Source organism: Ostrea edulis, chromosome 4 (assembly GCF_947568905.1).
Source record: "Ostrea edulis chromosome 4, xbOstEdul1.1, whole genome shotgun sequence".
Classification (NCBI taxonomy): Eukaryota; Metazoa; Mollusca; class Bivalvia; order Ostreida; family Ostreidae; genus Ostrea; species Ostrea edulis.
This window is the reverse complement of record NC_079167.1, coordinates 10,661,902-10,680,623: the sequence shown is the minus strand read 5'-3', so window position 1 is coordinate 10,680,623 and position 18,722 is coordinate 10,661,902. Positions and strand designations below refer to the sequence as shown.

Sequence of the window (18,722 nt, the reverse complement as noted above, 5' to 3'; positions counted from 1 at the left end):
CTACATTAATGTAGATCAATTGATCCACTTTCTACAGCCTATAGCCCCCGCCCCTGATATCGCAGCAGGGGAGAAAATGCGGATTTGGGCTCAGTTGTCTTTATCTCCATCACAAATGGATTTTGGACTACTTCTTTGCTCCCTTTGTATGGAGTAATTCTAGACTCTAATGTAATAATCTTAAATCAAAGTCACAAAGCAATAAAGTATATACATATTTTAAAAAATCATGTCCAATCTACATTTCTGTCCCTTGCTTAGAAAGTGTCTTAAAACTTCAGAACGTTGTTGTCCATGACCTAAAGGTCGATCACAGACTTAAATCAAGGTCAATGTCACAGGACATTCAAATGTTGAAATCATGTATGGCTTCTTATATAGCTTTGCCTTCCTTGTCTGCAGAGGATCCATCTGTGTAAGGTCATTGCCCATGGCCTACAGCTGTGTCATAGACTAGTCATGTCGGCATGTTACAGGACAATGTGTCTATGAACTATAATTTTGTTCTTCTTGCTTGGAGCCAAAGACCTAAATGTGCCATAAGCTAGGTAATGTTGCCAGGATTACTTGGCTATGGTGTTGAAGTACTGGAATACTTTTAAGCCTCAGTTCTCTGTGTCCAAAAAAATAGTGTGTTGTAACAGGAAGGGAGAAAATGCAACGGACCAGACCGGGATTCAAACCTGCGCCCCCTGAATCTCTAGTCAGGTGCTCTACCAACTGAGCTATCTGGCCAACGGCAATCGAACCCGGCTGACTGCTACATTCCTCCCTCCTTAAATGTCTTCACACCTGAAGACATCAATCCAAGATCTTAATCCCCTGGCAGGCATTTTCACCTATCAGTTTCAGGGGCTGGTCTACGGCACCAAATGTAGCAGGAAGGGAAAAATGCAATGGACCAGACAGGGATTTGAACCCGGGCCCCCTGAATCTCTAGTCAGGTGCTCTACCAACTGAGCTATCTGGCCACCGGCGATCGAACCCGGCTGACCGCTACAGTGTAATGAACTTGAACTAATGCCATGTCCATATTAAGGTTACAGCTCTCATATGGTATCAATCAATCTAATTAAAAAACAATTTGTAAATTCAGCTTTCTCTGCGATATATTCCACACGAAATTTAACAGTGTATCCCTTAGGAGGTTATCTCAACACGACCTCTGATGTTAACCAATCGGCTAATCATCTTGTAAATTGTTGGTGCAGAGGTCATTTGATTGAAACTGTACCATATTTTAAAAAGCATGAGAAATTTCAATTACAAACATTGGTTTAGAGTGTATTGTAAAGAAGCTGAATTTACAAGTCTGATTTTCATTAGATGATCATGAAAAACAATATGTGTGGTACTGACACCTTCATTGGAAATGTGCGATTGAGATATCTGTTTTAGTTTTGTATTCCTTAAAGGGTTATCTATTTATACATCTATACTTGTATCTCTACATGATTGTCATCAATTCTGTTAAGTTCTCGAGTCATATATATTCTCTTATATTGTTCAATGGTGAGGCAAAGTACATGCTAACTACCAAATCCAGGTAATATAGCTACCATTTAACACAATATGTCTAGAACAAAAACTCTTAGAATAAAATTTCTACTGAATATTGTCAAATGTTTTGCCCATCATTGTACTGGAATGAGTACATACAAACCAATATATTTTACAATACAATTTTTCACTCATTGCTTTTTCACTTTGTATATGATTCATTGCTTTGTTTTCAACAAATTTCCCAAAACATTTTCAATACAAGATCAACCGTGTTTAACACTTTATTCATCAAAAACAACATCGTTGATTAAATAACTACAATATTGCACAGATACAGCACAGTTAACATTTGGCAATGTTACATGCACATTCTAAGAGTTCAATAACCAACAAGGTGTCCAGTGTTGTCTCAGAAACAAACCATTTCTATGTGGAACCGACACAGAGAATACGTTGGACGCATTTCACATTCTCGAAAGTACTGTAAATCACATTTTATTCACGAGAACATTATTTACACATAATTTCGCGAGAGTAACCATTCACGAAAATTTAGTTCTCACAAAAAACTCTTATATATAGAAGACAGAGCTTGAAATTAACATATGCTCATCAGCCCGTGACTGGTTAAAAGCCTGGCGGACTGACTGACATTTGTTTTAGTCAGTCCGATGGGACAGGTTAATTTTTCTAAAGCATCATTTTGGAAAATATACTTATGATATTTTATACACACATTTGGCATGCTTTGATGTTTTATATCCTACATTTAAGTGTTACAATATTGTCTGAGGCATACTGAGTTAAATTTCTTTTAAACAACATTAACAAAATATGTTTAATTATTTCTCGAAAACTCTGTTGGACTGGTAAATTTTTCTGCGGACTGGTTGAAATTATACCCCATCAGTCTGGCTGGACTGGTGACCTAAAAAGTTAGCTTCAAGCCCTGGAAAACTTAAGCAATAAATATAGTGATCTAAGAAAGTTATGTCTCATTGATCAATAAATACAGCATTGTATCAATGCGAAAATAAAGTCTCGCAAAATAAAACCTATCTACAGTACCTTAATTTACATTACAATTTACAAGCTTTTATACTTCATCAATTCACCTTCAAGTCTTTTACTTTGACATTCTTTTTTTGACACCTGACAAGTCAAAGGAAATTTGCTCTCCTCTGTTTTAGAACTAGAAAACAGCAATACATGTGTATTACAGTAGTTAATCAAATACTGATAGAAGTATATAAAAATCTGACACCTCATACAGTGAAATTACTTGACTGTAAACAAGCGAGTACATGATTAAGAAAGTCGGCATTTAAATGCATCCAATTATAGGGATTCTGTAATTAAGCTTTACTGTAATTTTTACAATTATGTAATTTTATCACATTATATATACAAGTACAAATTAACACTCTTTCTTCCTTTCCAAACTGTATTTACTTTACATCAATTAAAATGACCATAATATCATATTGTATATCCTATGCTGAAATTCTCTCCTGTGATGTCATCGTCAGAAACTCAATGCTGGTCATGCTTCACTACACTCACTCATTAAGTGAGTTTAGTGAAGCGTGATTGATGATGGGTTCTGTTCATACTTTTGAATTTCATTTTCATGTTTTGGAACACTACAGGAGCGAACAATTTTAATACTTAGAAGATGATAGACACTTTAAAATGCTGGAGAATTTTGTAAAAACAATGCCTGAAAATTGCGTCCGCATTACCGACAGTGGAAGGAGAGATAAACACCAAACACATGGAAGTCTTAAATGCTATAAACTTGAAAGAAAAAAATCTTGTAACAAAAAAAATCTCTCTAAAGTACAAAACAACCTTACAATTCTGATTATACAAATTGTATCCAAAAAGACAATTATTGTATTTATGTGGAGCTTTCGGAAAACAGCGTTGAATTAAATACCACCTACATAAAACAATGAATTAACCACCTGTACAGTATATGTCCATTTCACTCTTCTTTTAGCATTGAAATACTTTAACATTTGACAGCTGTGTATGTTAACAGTGGGTAGAACAGTAGAACCCCCTTAATGAGATCATCGTTTAATATGATTTTGTGGTATATTGTGATATTTTTTTCAAAACACAAAACCATTTCTTAATAAATTAATGTAAACCTTATTATTATGATGCCTCCTGATCCAAAACCTCTTTATTATGATGTCAAAATACTGTCCACATTTTACTTCACACATCTACACTGTCTTCAGAGGTGAAAATCACTAATTACCTGTTGTGCATACATAATGGCCACTGAAATGGCCTAAAAACAGGATTAATAATGCCCCAATGCACTAAAACACAAGCTACCAGGAAAATGCAATCCTATCAAATTATTTTTTTTACACCTCTAATCGCTGTTCTTGAAATGCTTTATGACCTTAATTTTGTGTACATGAAGAGGTCCGTCTTATTGATTCATTGCTTCGCTTGGTAACGAATCAATAACCCTTGACTTGTGAAGATGGAAGTGGCCTTTTGGGGACTTTTCTAGGAAAATAAGACATCACATTAAGAGGATGCTACTGTATAAAACTTGCTCTAATACACATTGTACCTGTCTATTGTGGATAAAAAGCATGTTCTACAAAGGTTATAAAAATGCATGAAATTCAATAAATCACCAAGGTTCATCATGATTTTTGAAAATGACTCGGGTTCTGGTAAATGATCACGTAGGTAGTAAAATATAGAAGAAAACAAATGATTCTCGTATATATAGCGTATAACGGTATAAATGTTTTGATTATAACTCTTTGTACTGGTAATTACAACAAATACAAGTAGTCTATACACATTAGACAATTAAAACTACTTGTTCTGATCAAATTCATTTTTTTCTCTCTAAGTTTTACCATTAACAATTTAATTGTTTATTTGAAAACAGGATGATCTTTCTTATTCATTTAGAAAATCAACATGAAGCATAAGTAAAAATCAATTTCAGAATCCTGAAAACTTTCATTAACATAATGGCCAACTTCAATCAACACATATTAGTTGTTCACTTTACCATTAATGCACTTAAAAACTATTCTACTTCTTTGTGAAACACACATGACCTTGAATTGAATTTACAGCAAAATAACACTGTATTATTTAGAGCTATATGGACCAAGGATATTGGCTTGGAAAGCTAATTGATTCTTTAACAGCTCTAATAGGCCAATTTCATCTTGGGGACTCTACCCTGATTTCAAGAAAACCACCAATAGTACCAAAAACATCTGTCTTCATATCCAGATTTTTTAGAGACAGTTTAAAAGTCAGTGTATCAATCCATTATTCATAACATTCAATAAATGTGAATTTTATGTATAAAAAAAAAAAAAAAAAAAAAAAAAAATCCAAATGCCAACGGAGAGAAGTGCTCACAATTAAATCCACTCAGAAAATAACTTTGAAAAAATTGTGAAATTCCTTGATAATTAAAATTGTATTTCAGTTCAAAGCCATGATGCTGTATAATGTAAACTAATTTTTAATTGTATGCGAGAAATTTTCAAACAGTTCTTGAGAACTTTGTCATTGTGAATATTTCTCATCGTTAACCAGTCCTTTAATGTATCTTATATTTGTGTAATATTATCTCTGTCCCGAAAATCAGTCCCCAGTTTATCACTGGTAAAGTCGTAACAAATAAAAGTTGGTTACAGTATCTAGTATAATATAGTTTTTAAAAAAGTAACATAAATTTTTAATTTATCAGCGAATAAATTAATGACATATTAACTTTAGATATGCTATGTATGAAAGTTTTAAAAAAAATTCCAAAGACATTTCCCACATTTAACAACCTGCAGTTTCCAAGTCCAAATCCATGTAATATGCACATATCCATGTTAATCAGATTGATATCCATGTAAAACTGAGAATTCATACAACCATAGCTTAAATCCTGTGAAAGGACAACCTATGCTCCTTGTACAAAAATTTAAAAAATCTGCCTAGGTGCAGCAACCTACAAAAAATTTCCATGAAATTAAAAGAAAACCAAATGTCATATGCATATCTTCAATTCCCAGACACAGTGTGAACTAAGATGGTCTTACCGGCGAGGGAAGTTAGATGGACAAGCCATGCTCTCTCAACACGTAATCTTTCTTTCTGTTTTTTGCATAAAGGGGCATAACTTTTACAATACAAGGGGTGAACACAAGATGAACACAATTTAAAGTTTTTCACAAAGAAGGTACACAATGTGTGTAACATAAAGGAAAACAGTGAAGAAAAACCGGACGGACAAACAGACAGACATCATTGTTCCACCATGCATCCCATCTAAAGATAGACATAAAAAAATTAGTGTATGCACTTGTGTATCTATATGTACATGTATATTTCAATTGGGTTGACAGCTGTAGTTCTAAGCTAGTTGTAAATATTTTCTTGAAATGTTGTATATTTTATAATCAACAACAAGAGTTGGGGGAAACCTAGTAACACTTTCAGGGTTTTGAAACCTACCATGTACACATACACAGAACACGGTGTACATACCAACCAATACAATATATATGGAATGTGTAGCACAAAGTTAAAATCGGATTCCATTCATTTCCTCTTTTAAAAAAATGTAACACAGATATGCTCCAAATCAATTCATCTGTTACATAAAACTTAGGAATTGTAAATACATGTACATACTATGAGTATACTACTGACAAGCCTAAGAGTTCTTCTACACATGAAGGACCTACGTAACGATTAAATCACAGTTTGATTTTGTAAGAAAACCTGGTTCTTGTTACAAACTTTGGTACATACAAATGTGCAATCAATTTTACATGTCATGGAATACTGATTAATGCACACTTACATTTTACAACTATACATGAGTTACAACCTGCAAATAAGTTTCTCTATACGATGAAAAAACTTGAGACAGAGGTCAATTTCAAGTCTAAAGCCTACTTGTATCTAGAAATTTTTGTGTGTCATACAATAGGAGGTTAAAAATCAGGGCAATTCGACTAGATCCTACAATATCACAATCTACCTGAATTGACCTCACAGTATTAAGTCACGAGTACACATGAACAATTTGTTGAAGTCTTATTGTCAACCCGCCTCTGTTCACACCGACGGTTCGCTGATGGAGCCACTACCCCCTTCGTTAGGACCACTGGTTGTGCTGGAGTCTTCCATTGTGTCCCCGCGATCTTCAGATGATGTGTTGTTAGGTGAAATCTCTGTCAGCTGTGACGCTGGAACTTCCTGAGAAATATCCTTAGCTTGAATGGCTCTAATTGCATCCTCCCAAGCCTTCAGACACTACAAACAGATATGCAGGTACCGTTTCTTTATGCCATGATGAAAACACTTGCAACCTTATATCTATATTTATATACAGCATTATGCATGCAGTACTTGAAATATAGTAGAAATATACTTTGCTGCATGGTACAAATTTTCATGAAATCCAGCTCACTGAAATATCTGCAGACTTTAATACCAACAGACTTAAGCATGAACTAGAAAACTGACAAGTCAGAAAGGGCCCCACAATAAATATTTTGATATAAAAAAAATCATAAGTCCCATAACTCCGTACCAACAACACCAAAAAATCTGAAAATTGAAAGGGGTCTTCCTCTTCCTAATCCAACCAGTACCTTTATATCCTATGAAAATCTTCTACAGTAATCTCAAGTTATTGCATGCCATAGAAAGTGCTAATATCTTTAATATTAATATTAAAAAATGTAAGTTCCATAACTCCCTAATGACAAAGCCAATAAATCTGAAAACCAAACGGGGTCTTCCTCTGCCTAATCCAAGTACTATATATAAAATTTATAAAAATCTTTCCAAGAGAACTTATGTAAGTTATTGTGTGCTATAGAAAGCGTTCAAATGAACTTAAGTTCTCATGTGCCATACAAAGTGCTGACGGACAGACAGACAGACTTTAGGGCAACTGCCATATGATGGGGCCGTAATAACACATCATTATCTTGGTCAACTTCCTTTCAAACCATAATGGAAAAATATCAATAATGCATCTCTTGTCCTTTTAAACTTTATTTCCTCACCAGTTAGCTCAGCTGTTAACATGTAAGGTTGCTGATCTGTTAATTGTGAGTTTGAATTTCAAAGGGGTTTTTAATTTTTTCCGGGTTACTTTCTACTAAAACTGCATTTTCTCCAAAATACAGTAAATCTTAAGAATATCATTGAACATACATGTATTCCTACTTTCTATTTATAACAGTTTTCTCTCGTGTAATATGCATGGCCGTCCTTAAGTCCTTATTCTAAATATAAAATGGATTTTGCTTAAACAATAGTGAATTGGATATATAAATCATAAATAAGTATAGCTATTTACTGTACATGCCACTTACCCATTTCATTATTATTTCATGTATAGTGTATATCAAAGTAACCAGAAGTTAATTCATAGTATTCAAAATCCCTTTAAAACAGATCCTCAAATTGGGACACATTACTACACCCCTTTCAAGATGTGTTTTGTTTGTGTCAATGAAACTTTTCATTCAGAACTTGTTATAATCATAACCACTGATAGATAGCCCAGAGCACGTGAGGCTTAAGGACTCACTACCTTCATCTTAATAACTTTAAAGCAAAAAAGCAATTTAAATGCCTACATTAAAAACAAATGCAATCTAAAGCAAAAATCATAGTTAAAAGTATTGTTCATAGGTATGTCTACATATATAAATCACACTCAATCCAGATGAATGGCAGATCTGCCATTAATTTGTTTTGGTACTGCAGAACTGAAATACAATCCAAGTATATCCCAGGCTAAATCAAAAACACACATCCACGGAATTATATCCCCATGGACAAAAGTATGTCTACAGTAGGCAAAATAAACACAAACTTGTGCAAGATTTTCAAATTCGTGAGGAACTATTGAAATATAGGAAATACCTTTTCATAATACAGAATCTGTCTGTCAGCAGCTTCTATGAAGATTTCTTTGAGATCCTTTTGTTTATTTTTGTGCCATCGTTCCATGTCCACCCGGAGGTCTGTGTCAGCACACACAGTCTTATCATTTAGTACCTCCATCTTCTTGGTTAGCTGCAACCAAAAGAACCCTTTTCAATCTTTCTGTGTTTATAAATACTAAGCGAGAACTTTGGCAATAATTGAAAGTTATTCTCTCAATACTACGCAACACATGTACAGTGAACACTTATTACTTCTTCAATATTACAAGATACATAGAGTTATTATTTCTTCACACTATAAAATACTTGCACAGCTATTATCTCAATATTACACAACATGCGTACAGCTATCAATTCTTCCATGTTAAACCACATGTACAGTCTTCAATACTATTCCAATATGTGTACAGCTTATTGCCTCTTCACTATTCTGATATGTGTAGAGTCATTACCTCTTCAATCTGCTGATCCACTCGGTTTTGCTTCTGCTGTTTGACATCCTCGGGATCTTTGCCAAGGAAGGCACCAATAGAGTAAGTCTGGTCAGATATTTTAACCTGCAATGATCAGGGAATAATAAACAATTCAAATAAGCAGAGCAGCAAAAAGAATTACCTAGCTTTGCAATGTTTTATTCAAAACATGTATTACATTACATATACTGTATCATATACGTGTAATTGGAAATTTTATCAATCAAATCATATTGGCATCATTAGCTAGAGCAATAGGATCACTAAAATTGATTCTCTATATTTTTCTTCTGTTGGCGAATTGATCTAGAAATACCAGGTGCACAGCATTTGCAAGTTAAGCAAAACATTTTCTGCAGTGATTGCTACCTTCATCACACGATAAATCGACAAAGAAAGACATTTCATTGTTTATAGTTATATTTTTATGTGTTTTTAAAAATAGAAACTAGATTTAAATGGGCATGAACACGATTTGAGCCAAAACAAATTTGAATTTTATTTCTCCACTTTTATTGTTCACAATGCTTATGCATGGCATGAGCCTTGCTTACATAACAAAGAATTGTGAGCGCTATATCTCCCAAGTGCCTCGACAACTGACATTCACAATTTTTGCTGACAATTAGAAATACCTTAGTTAAGCATTCTAAAGATTAAAAATGTAAAAATAAAATTTGAAAATGTTCAGCTTAAATAGTGCTCATGCCTCTTTAAGTACTAAAATATCATATTGTTGACCCATTCGTTACTTTAAACAGAGCAGCCAATACTACACCCTTTGACCTTTACGACGCTCCATATCAGGTAATGATTATGCGGACAAGTGGTACTAAAAACCCGGATCATACTAGTTTGCATCAAACATGTATTCATTGTCGAGGATGAAAGCAATGTAAATTTCAAAAGAATTAAATGGGAAAAGATTCAGTGACTGCTAATATTACATGTTCACGCTCATCCTTCCTCCGGTTGAGCTCATCAATCGTTGACTCATATTCCATTTGTATTGCATCTCTTCTCCTCAAAACTGCCTATAAAAACATACATGTATTTCATAAAAAATAACACTTGTCTGCATTTAATATTTTCTACATGGTTATTTTAGGATGAAATAGAGCAACAGAATCACATGTTCTAACTGATTTCATTAACAAACGGTGTCATTAATACTACAGAAGTGTGCATCACACATATATAGTTTATAGTACTCACTTTTATAGCATCTGTGTACAAGATGTATTCCTTTAAGGGCTGTGAAAAATTATCTTCTGTTGATTCAATCTACAGACAAAGAGACAGATTACAGTAGTTATCACTCTTTGTTTACCTGTTACTATACCTGTGTCTTAAACAAGTGAAGTTTGATAATAAAAAAAATGCATGATACTATTTGTTTCTTGAATATCAAATCAACCCACTCACTGTTTCCTTAAGGGTCTGGGCACAAATGTCCACAGCTCTGGACATGGCAAGCAGTGGGCATGTCAGCTGGTCTTCAGAGTTTGACCACAGTGTATAGATAGGTCCCCACTCACACAACTCAAGCACATAATCTATTAGAAATATAAAAGTTTTGCAAATATTCAAATCTTTAAGACATCCTTGAAAGTAAGTGTAATTCATTCCAAATACCTGGGATTTTAGATTTGCCTTAAAATATCCACACAAACTCAAGCACATTTAGGAAAATATATTTGCTCCTTAATGCAGAATCACTTGTGTATTACTAGTACCTGTCTGTTCCTTGACAATCCTCTGTGATATGCGATCTATGACACTGAGCTTCTCAGCAAAATTTTGTACATACTCATATACCATAGTGAATTCTGGACTTCGATTTTTCATCATGTAAGAAGCACTAATGTTGTGAATGGAATCTGACATTCTGGTAAGGATACCGGTCCCATGCTTTTTATGGGCTTGAAACTCCTACAATACACACAACTTACGACTTGATGATATTGTTATTATGGATTTACCCAATATTACTTACAACTTGATGATATTGTTATTATGGATTTACCCAATATTACTTACAACTTGATGATATTGTTATTATGGATTTACCCATGCTTTTGCTGTCAGGAATACTTGGAAATTCTTATCAAAAGAAAGAACAGGATGATCTGCCAATCGAGTGAGAAATTTTTGTAACGCCTGCTGTCGAACTTTCAGGAATTCTGGACTAAACCTGTCAAGTCTACGTAGACTATGTTTCTCTGGAAGGGGCTGCAAATGAATCAATTTTCCTGAATCAACATTCCCATTCACAATATATATCATCAGGCATTCATTCAGTATTCGTGATATTATGTGTATAAAAAGATTCATAGATTGTCTGTCAACTCACAGGTACAAGATGAGTAGGATACGTCTCCTCAAGTCTTTGTCTCAGCCAAAGGAAGTCATTGTATCTCCGACGGACCTGGTACTGACTGTCATCAAATTCACATCTTGTTGTCTGAAAAGTAAGATAACTTCTTGTAACATACATATATATCTTGAAATCCTACACTAGTCCTGCAACTTTATCACATTACTCTCCTTAGAAATTTTATCTAATGCATGGATGATCATGAATCCAATTAATCAATATTGGTAAAATGTGACTTTGTGCTTTTATGGATGCATTGCAATTTACATAAAGATACTACATGTAATAATATATAAGAAGTATTAGTGATGGTTTCTCGTTAAACAAGATGCATTTCAACTTTGTGAGACACTGTGTCCTTGAGCATAGATGACCATATTTCATTGTGACTAATTAAACAGTCATGAATGGCTTTAACCTTTTACAGTCATACAGCAATGACTTTGACCTTTCAGTTCATTATGAGTGAATCTGACAAAAATCATAGATTACAAAGTCCTCACAGAAGATATCTTTTAGGACCCCAATGTGTAAGGCATCATATGTCCTTCACTAATCACATGTATCATTGTATTTTTATGATTACTTACTTTTATTGTTATCCTAAAGGTCACATATGCCTCCAGTGTACTTGTATGTTTTTCTGGATCATCCACAACTACAAATAAGTCTCTTGTTTCATCATCCATACAATCGTCATAGCGACTAAGATTTGCCATCAAACTTGAACTTCTAGAAACACTGGGTTCTGATTTCGCTGATGCATCTAAACTTAAGCTCTCCATCTAAAGTGAATGTAACAGCTAGTAAATAATAACAATATTCCTAGAAGTGAATAAGTTGTAGATCTTACTTCAGTTTACTCATCAGTTTACCTATCCTGAAATGATGTCTTTCATGTTTTATATAGTAATTTTCAAAATTAGTCACATGCTCAAATTAATATATATAATCTTTTTATCAATATGATTAAAATCAAACATTAGACTCTATTTGTGCTGTTTGAGTCATATATTTAAGAGTGTGTTTCAAGAAAGCACATGTAGAAGCACAGGTGTTGACTCAAGTGGTAGCTAGGTGGTAAAAGGTTATTTCTAACCAGTCAAATGTTTGTTACTTGTAGTGGATCAATATAAATGTTTGACAAAAAAAACTTTCAAATTAACAGCACCGTCACAACATATTTTGATCCTGATCTCTGTTCTTGTAAAAAAAAAAAAATAAAAAAAAAAAAAATTTAGTTTCCATAAAACATTTCTTCCTACAACTTCAGTCTTTTGCAACACCTCAGAAGTGTGTGTTATAATTAAGGAAATTTGAACTTGAAATTTCTGGAAAACCAGTGTCAGAAGATTTCTGCATGAATGATTGCAAAAAGTCGCTCTGACATGATTCCAAATAAAGTGTTGTTACATCCTTGTGCAGCGAACTATGTAAATGGATAAAAAGATCTAATTTTGATCAATTAGATTGTCCACCTATCCAATGGTTATTAACAATGACTTAAAAAAAATCTGTTAAATTTGACATAAAATCAAATGGTAAATTAGATTACATGTGTTTAGTTACTGTCAATTTTAAATAAGGCCAAAAAAAAAAATATGTGTGTTTACTGTACCCTGCTGAAAAAAATTAGGGTCGGTAGGTCGATTTTTTTTTTTTTTCATACAGTAGGCCTATATCTATTTATTTCATGTATTTAATGTTTAGCTTATCACATTCCTACTGTAGATGCATGCAGAGACAATACTTACTATAACTCCCCAATGTTTAGTTAGTTTTTATACCACATCAGATGTTTCTTGTATCACCCTATAGATGTACCAATGCATTAAATTCCTTGTAGAATTGTTTCCATTTTAATTTCTAGTGTGCAACTACATGTATATGTCCAGATTTAGAAGAAGCATGTGTATTGAAAGATATGTTTTTTTTCCATTTCAATGAAAAAAGAATATGTTGTCAATATCACTATTTTTTATCATTTATAAGTCTATTTTTAAGGGTATAAAACAACAACTTAGTACCAAACACTATTGAATTCACAATAAAAAAAAAATAGGTACTAACAAATCTTTCTGTTAAAGCTGAGTTCAGAGAAAATCATCTGTGCAATGGAACCGATTCAAACAAGCTAGTAGAACAGATACAATGTGAACAGATCAAAAACAGCAGCACTTTGAACGCAGACAGTGAGCTCCTCAACCGGGCTGGTTTGGCCCTCACATGTGAATGTGAATTCCCTAATATTAAAAAGATTAACAACTTCGCCTACCGTGAGTGCAGGGGCGATTACGGTTTCACCCTTTGCTTTCACAGTGAATTCGTTATTCTTTAAATTGTAATCGTGATATTGATCAAATATGTCAATGAATGTGGTACTGTCCCTGAATGGTGCAATTACACTTTTCTTTTCTTGGCGATGTAAACATGTATTGAATGAAAGAGACAGTACACTGGAACGATGACAACTTGTCTCGGCAGCCGCCATGTTTGTTTTGGTTTAAAATGATAATAGACAAAACCGAATGCGGACGGAGCGGAAATTCCGGATTTTTATTTTTTTCTCTCCGATTTTCAAATAAAAATGTTTAGGGTCGGGGCCTAAAATTAGGGTCGGTCGGGGTACCGTAAACACACATATTTTTTTTTTGGCCTAACCACTGAAGATATGTTCTTGGATCTAAGTAATTCTAATAAAATGGATTTAATGCCAACACTTTCACATAAAAAATAATGAGAAAAGCTGCCAAAATTATCGATGAAAAATCTTTCATCACTTAAATTGATAATGCATTCATCAATTCGAAGATTACAGTAATGCCTAAACAAAATAAATTAGCAACAATGTTTACAGTTTTGCAATGCTAAGATACGACCTATTTGTAGTATCTGGTTTCCTGTAAAATCCTGTTCATAAACACAATTTTAATTATACAATAAATAATCATGCCAAGGCGTATGTGACAGCAGCGCCACTGCGAATTCTCTGTAAATGGGACAAATGCAACACACCCCCTCTTGCATCAATGCTGTAAATCTAAATTGTACGTATATTCCTTTGACCCAAATCATATAAAATACAAACTTCGCCATCACTAGCATCAAATCCACTTATCAAAGGATCTCTGAACTTTATCTGGTCGTCAGAATTGTCAGGAGAGAGGATTTCATCCTTGCTTTCTGCCATTGCTATAATATAAACAGGCACCCTAATAACATTAAGGAAAAGTAAATGACCATTTTGTAATGAAGTATTTCATTGGATAGTATTGTAAAACAAACCAATCAAATAGACGGATACAAACTGAACAATAATTTTTTTCAATGATATAGGGGATGTTATAAAGATGGCTTTTCAGACTCCTGGAACTGGACAAGGTAGATTATTGAGTGAAGATTATTATAAGGTTCAATTTTAGTGATAAATTTATATGTAACAGGGAAGGGAAAATGCAATGAAGCTGATCAGCCTTCGGGCCTCCCCTTCGTTCGGTTCCGTGGATCAGCAGGTTGGGAACACTTCCCAAACTCGATTTTTCCCTTTTTAGCGAGAAATTTATAAAGGTGTTTTCGGTGTCTTTATTGACAATGATGGCAAATTCCGTGCAATGCTGAATAAGTGCGACACACACTCAGCATTACACAAATTGTTTTTATGAAAGGTGAAGATAACGAACAGTGATCATGGTGATAGTCGGTTAAAAAGCTTTACAGAGCTTGTGTTGACTTGTTGAATGTATATAGTGCCGACTTTAAATACAGTTTACTTTACTTTGATCAATCTCATAACTCCTATAAGCAATAAAAAATAGAGAGCTGGGAAAACACGGACACCTGGATATATAATGTACCAGAGGTGGGATCGGGTGCCTAGGAGGAGAAAGCATACCCTGTCGACCGGTCACACTTAATCTCAGCAAGATTCGTCGAGGCTGGATATTTGGACTGATGCCTCACTGAGATTAGGTCACACTCTCCGTGAGCCCTATATTTTGATCAGGTAAACGGAGTTATCCATAGTCAAAATTAGTGTGCCAAGAACGGCCTAACAATCGGCATGAAACACGTCAGACAGTATTTGACCCAATAATAGGTTGTAAAATTTACAACACAGTCAAGATAATCAGAGGGAAGGAGGCTGAAACCCAATGCACATCCTGAGTGTTTTTATTTGGAGCTCTTCCTATAGGTAACACGTATATACATATTTAAAAGGAAAATATAGAAACCTAATGAAAAATTAAACCATACCTATAGAACTTCAAAATTTTGGTCCAAATGGCATCGATTCGAAGATGAGCATGTGGACATGTATTTCTCCATATTGAATCTCCAAACTTCCGACAGAGTTCGTTTGCTCACAAACCAAACTCTTCCAGTTAGTCATTATGGGATAGCGATTTCTTAGGCCGCGTATACTGTGTGACGTGACTGTAGAATGACGAAAAAACATATTAACATCAAACGTAAACAGTGCAAAACAAGAACACAAACATCAAGTTCATTACTTTACACTATAATTTAAACAGAGTCTCCCTACATTTTAATGATCTTTTAATCATTTTATGTTTAAAATAAAATCATACTTTTATGTTAATGCTCTTTTCAAGCTTTAATTATGAACAACTTCTTTAGTGTTATTTGCCCATGTGATAATCGTGGATTCACAATATACAAATCTGTATATTGTACTGCGTCACCTGGGAGAAGTGACCAGGGCTTTCAAAAGTAGCCGGTAGCCGGCGGATTTCCACCGCCTATAGTAACATTAGGTGCCGTTTACTTTAGTGACAAAAATGTATATCCAATGAAAAAAACTTTTATAAAATTTTAAACATCTTCCAAACTTTAGTAGACTCAGAAATCGCGGCCGTTAGGATGTAAAAACGTGTTTACTTGCGCTAAATTTAGTTCAGGTAAATACCGGCACCTGATTGGTCTTCTGTTGGTGTAGAAAATAATACGTCAATTGCAATAGTCGGAAAGCCTCGGATTTACCCAATTCGTGACAACACGGACGAGAAGTTCCGAAAGATAACAACAAGTCCTGAACGTAAAAATCAATGATGTTGACGGAATGAAGAGAACAAATACCCTGTTCAGTTTCGGCTTTAAAAAGGCCAGAAGTGAAAGTGACACAAGTATAATATCAATCAACAATTTTAAAGCGAAAACAGAATTTAATCAGGAAAGATTTCAGACTTGCTATTCTACTTAATTTGCAAATGCCCACGTGGTATTAAATAAAAACGTAAGTAGAATTTTTCAGCACAGATTCGCTATGTTACCAACAAATCTGTAGCTGCTAACTTGAATTTGTGGAAAAATAAAATTATAGGTCATTTAAATGTTACTTATTAATTTGTAATAAAGATTGTTTGGGTTTTATTTAAAAAATATTGGGGTGAGCAAAAGCAAAAGGTCTCAATGGGTTTCATGTCAGTTTTGGAGAAAAATATTACTCCCCGTGTAAGTTAACAGACTTTAAGGGACCAAATGAAAATAGAAATATAGAGTTGTGTTAATGGTGAAGAATATTTTTAAAATATTGGGAGTGTAACTCTTATTTGCAATTCAATAAAAAAAAAAAATGATTAAATACATGTAAACTTTTTTTTATAACATACAATGTATCCGTTAAAAAAGGAAACGAAAGCTGACAATACAGGTAATTAGAACAACTATAAATATAATATATATTGATGCTTTATTATATAAAACTGGTGTTGGTTGTGATCTATATTCTTCTTACATTTTACTTTAATCTGCTTACTGTTGGGTGGCAGAGATTCAAGCAAAGACACTTAAAAATTGATTGATACAGCATTGCAAAAAATAATTACATGTAGTTATCTTGATGCATTTTATTTTTTCATTTTGCATCAAAATTAGTACTTTGCAATGTTGAATTTTTTTAAAGTTTTTGCATGAACAGAAAATTTCACATATGAAACAATAAATTCATGGCAAAAGTAAAAATTTCAGGCAAAAAAATGACAATTTCAAAGCTGCAGTTAAGTGCCAGGAAACCGCCAGAATGCAGGATTTTGCGTCATTTACCCCAGAGCTTCTGGGGGCCGCTCAAGGCCCCCAGACCCCCGGCCGTAAGATACGGCTGTGCCATTCGCATTGAATCGCCTTCTACTTTTTCATTTCAGCCTCCTACTTTTAAATTTGTTGAAAGGCCTGGAAGTCGATACGTAGGTGACGTAATGAGGCCTCGATGGGGAGTTTGATTGAATCTCATGTACCCAAGTTCACGTCGTCCAGAAATGTTGCATAAAATCCGTAAAAGCATATAAATCTTATTTCCGTAATCAAATATAATCACTCCTCGATTAACGCGATCAAACCATGTCTTCTATGTTTGTAAATTTGATAAACACTGATGCTGAATATGACGTTTACGGTACATCAATTGCAGTATGTTTCCTGTGTTCAATAAATAGGCGGATCAAATGTCTCTTACAGTTAGAAGGATGTTTTGATAGAGCTATGTCCTCACACTTTTAGTGCTAACTTTGGGATATTTTTTGTTCCTGTTACAGATATATCTATTTTATAGATGCCAACACTTTTGCTTCGCCCTCAAAAACGGTCACGCCATAAGACAAATTATATTTGCAGAAGTATCAGACATTTTAGCAATTTTTCTTCTTTTCATGTGAAACACGAAGAGATGTACTCGATGGGTGTTTTTCTCGGTTGTACGGGATATATTTACTCTCGCTATAGTGGGATAATCGCGTTTTTACGACAATATCTCGCTGTAGGGGGAGTGTTCCCAACCTGAGGCTGAATAGATGCTCTTTCAACGGAGCTACACCTACATGTATCGTATGTCTGACCACAGGAACTAGTAATTTTGAACAGCAGTGTCACCTAAGTGCACATTAATTGCTAGAACTGACCGAAGCTGAAAGTAAATTTCCAGACATGCATTATGAAGGACTGCTCTGAGATTTCGGTGAAGGTGTCAGTCGAAATATTCAGCCAAGCCGAATCTTAGCTGAAATTAAAGTGAAAGGTAGAAAGAGGATGTGAGAGAGAAGGAGAGCGTTGAGATGGGATATAATAGGGGAGAGACGTGTAGCAAAAGAAGGAGTGGAAGGAAGGAATTGAAGGTTACCGTACTACTTGTTAAGCACCCCAGCCATATCTGGCTACACCGGGGCACTGATGATCACCAGCTGATCACATCTTGCTGAGTGACCAGCATATTCCTTCTTTCAAGACCCCTTTTTTATTGTACAGTTACCTGAGAAGTAGGCATGGTTCAATTAGGAGAGATGTTATTTGTCTGCAGTGCATAGGGTCAGGAGCACAAGGACTTGTCACTTGTCATCTGTTTTAAATAAGCCAGTGTGATGATGCAGACAAGGCCCTGCTCTCAACAAAAAG

The 18,722-nt window shown here is 34.4% G+C and overlaps 2 protein-coding genes across 2 annotated transcripts in view; one reads left to right on the top strand and one right to left on the bottom strand.

Moving 5' to 3' along the window:
* Window positions 1-1,768: 1,768 nt before the first annotated feature.
* On the bottom strand, window positions 1,769-14,545 carry LOC125670680 (sorting nexin-30-like). The gene is made up of 11 exons (XM_056161937.1): window positions 14,407-14,545; window positions 11,909-12,103; window positions 11,295-11,405; window positions 11,012-11,173; window positions 10,678-10,873; window positions 10,367-10,497; window positions 10,157-10,225; window positions 9,889-9,975; window positions 8,921-9,025; window positions 8,446-8,598; window positions 1,769-6,816 (listed from the first exon to the last, which is right to left on the bottom strand). The coding sequence occupies exons 1-11, from the start codon at window positions 14,506-14,508 to the stop codon at window positions 6,619-6,621; spliced, it is 1,509 nt and encodes a 502-aa protein (XP_056017912.1). The 5' UTR covers window positions 14,509-14,545; the 3' UTR covers window positions 1,769-6,618.
* Window positions 14,546-14,615: 70 nt separating this feature from the next.
* The window catches only part of LOC125671699 (SOSS complex subunit C-like), a 10,463-nt gene continuing 6,356 nt past the window's right edge, over window positions 14,616-18,722 (top strand). Inside the window, exon 1 of the mRNA XM_048907560.1 lies at window positions 14,616-14,699. Within this exon, the coding sequence (XP_048763517.1) occupies window positions 14,669-14,699 (31 nt within the window). The 5' untranslated portion in view covers window positions 14,616-14,668. The remainder of the gene's footprint in view (window positions 14,700-18,722) is intronic.

Bases quoted from the DNA above. Each gene is read 5' to 3' on its own strand.
- LOC125670680 (XM_056161937.1), bottom strand. From the start codon at position 14,508: ATGGCAGAAAGCAAGGATGAAATCCTCTCTCCTGACAATTCTGACGAC. The intron at 10,498-10,677 runs GTACTAGTAATA...TATTTCTAATAG, and splicing joins GATTGTCAAGGAACAGACAG to ATTATGTGCTTGAGTTGTGT. The intron at 9,026-9,888 runs GTAATATTAGCA...TGATCATTGCAG, and splicing joins GGAAGGATGAGCGTGAACAT to GTTAAAATATCTGACCAGAC.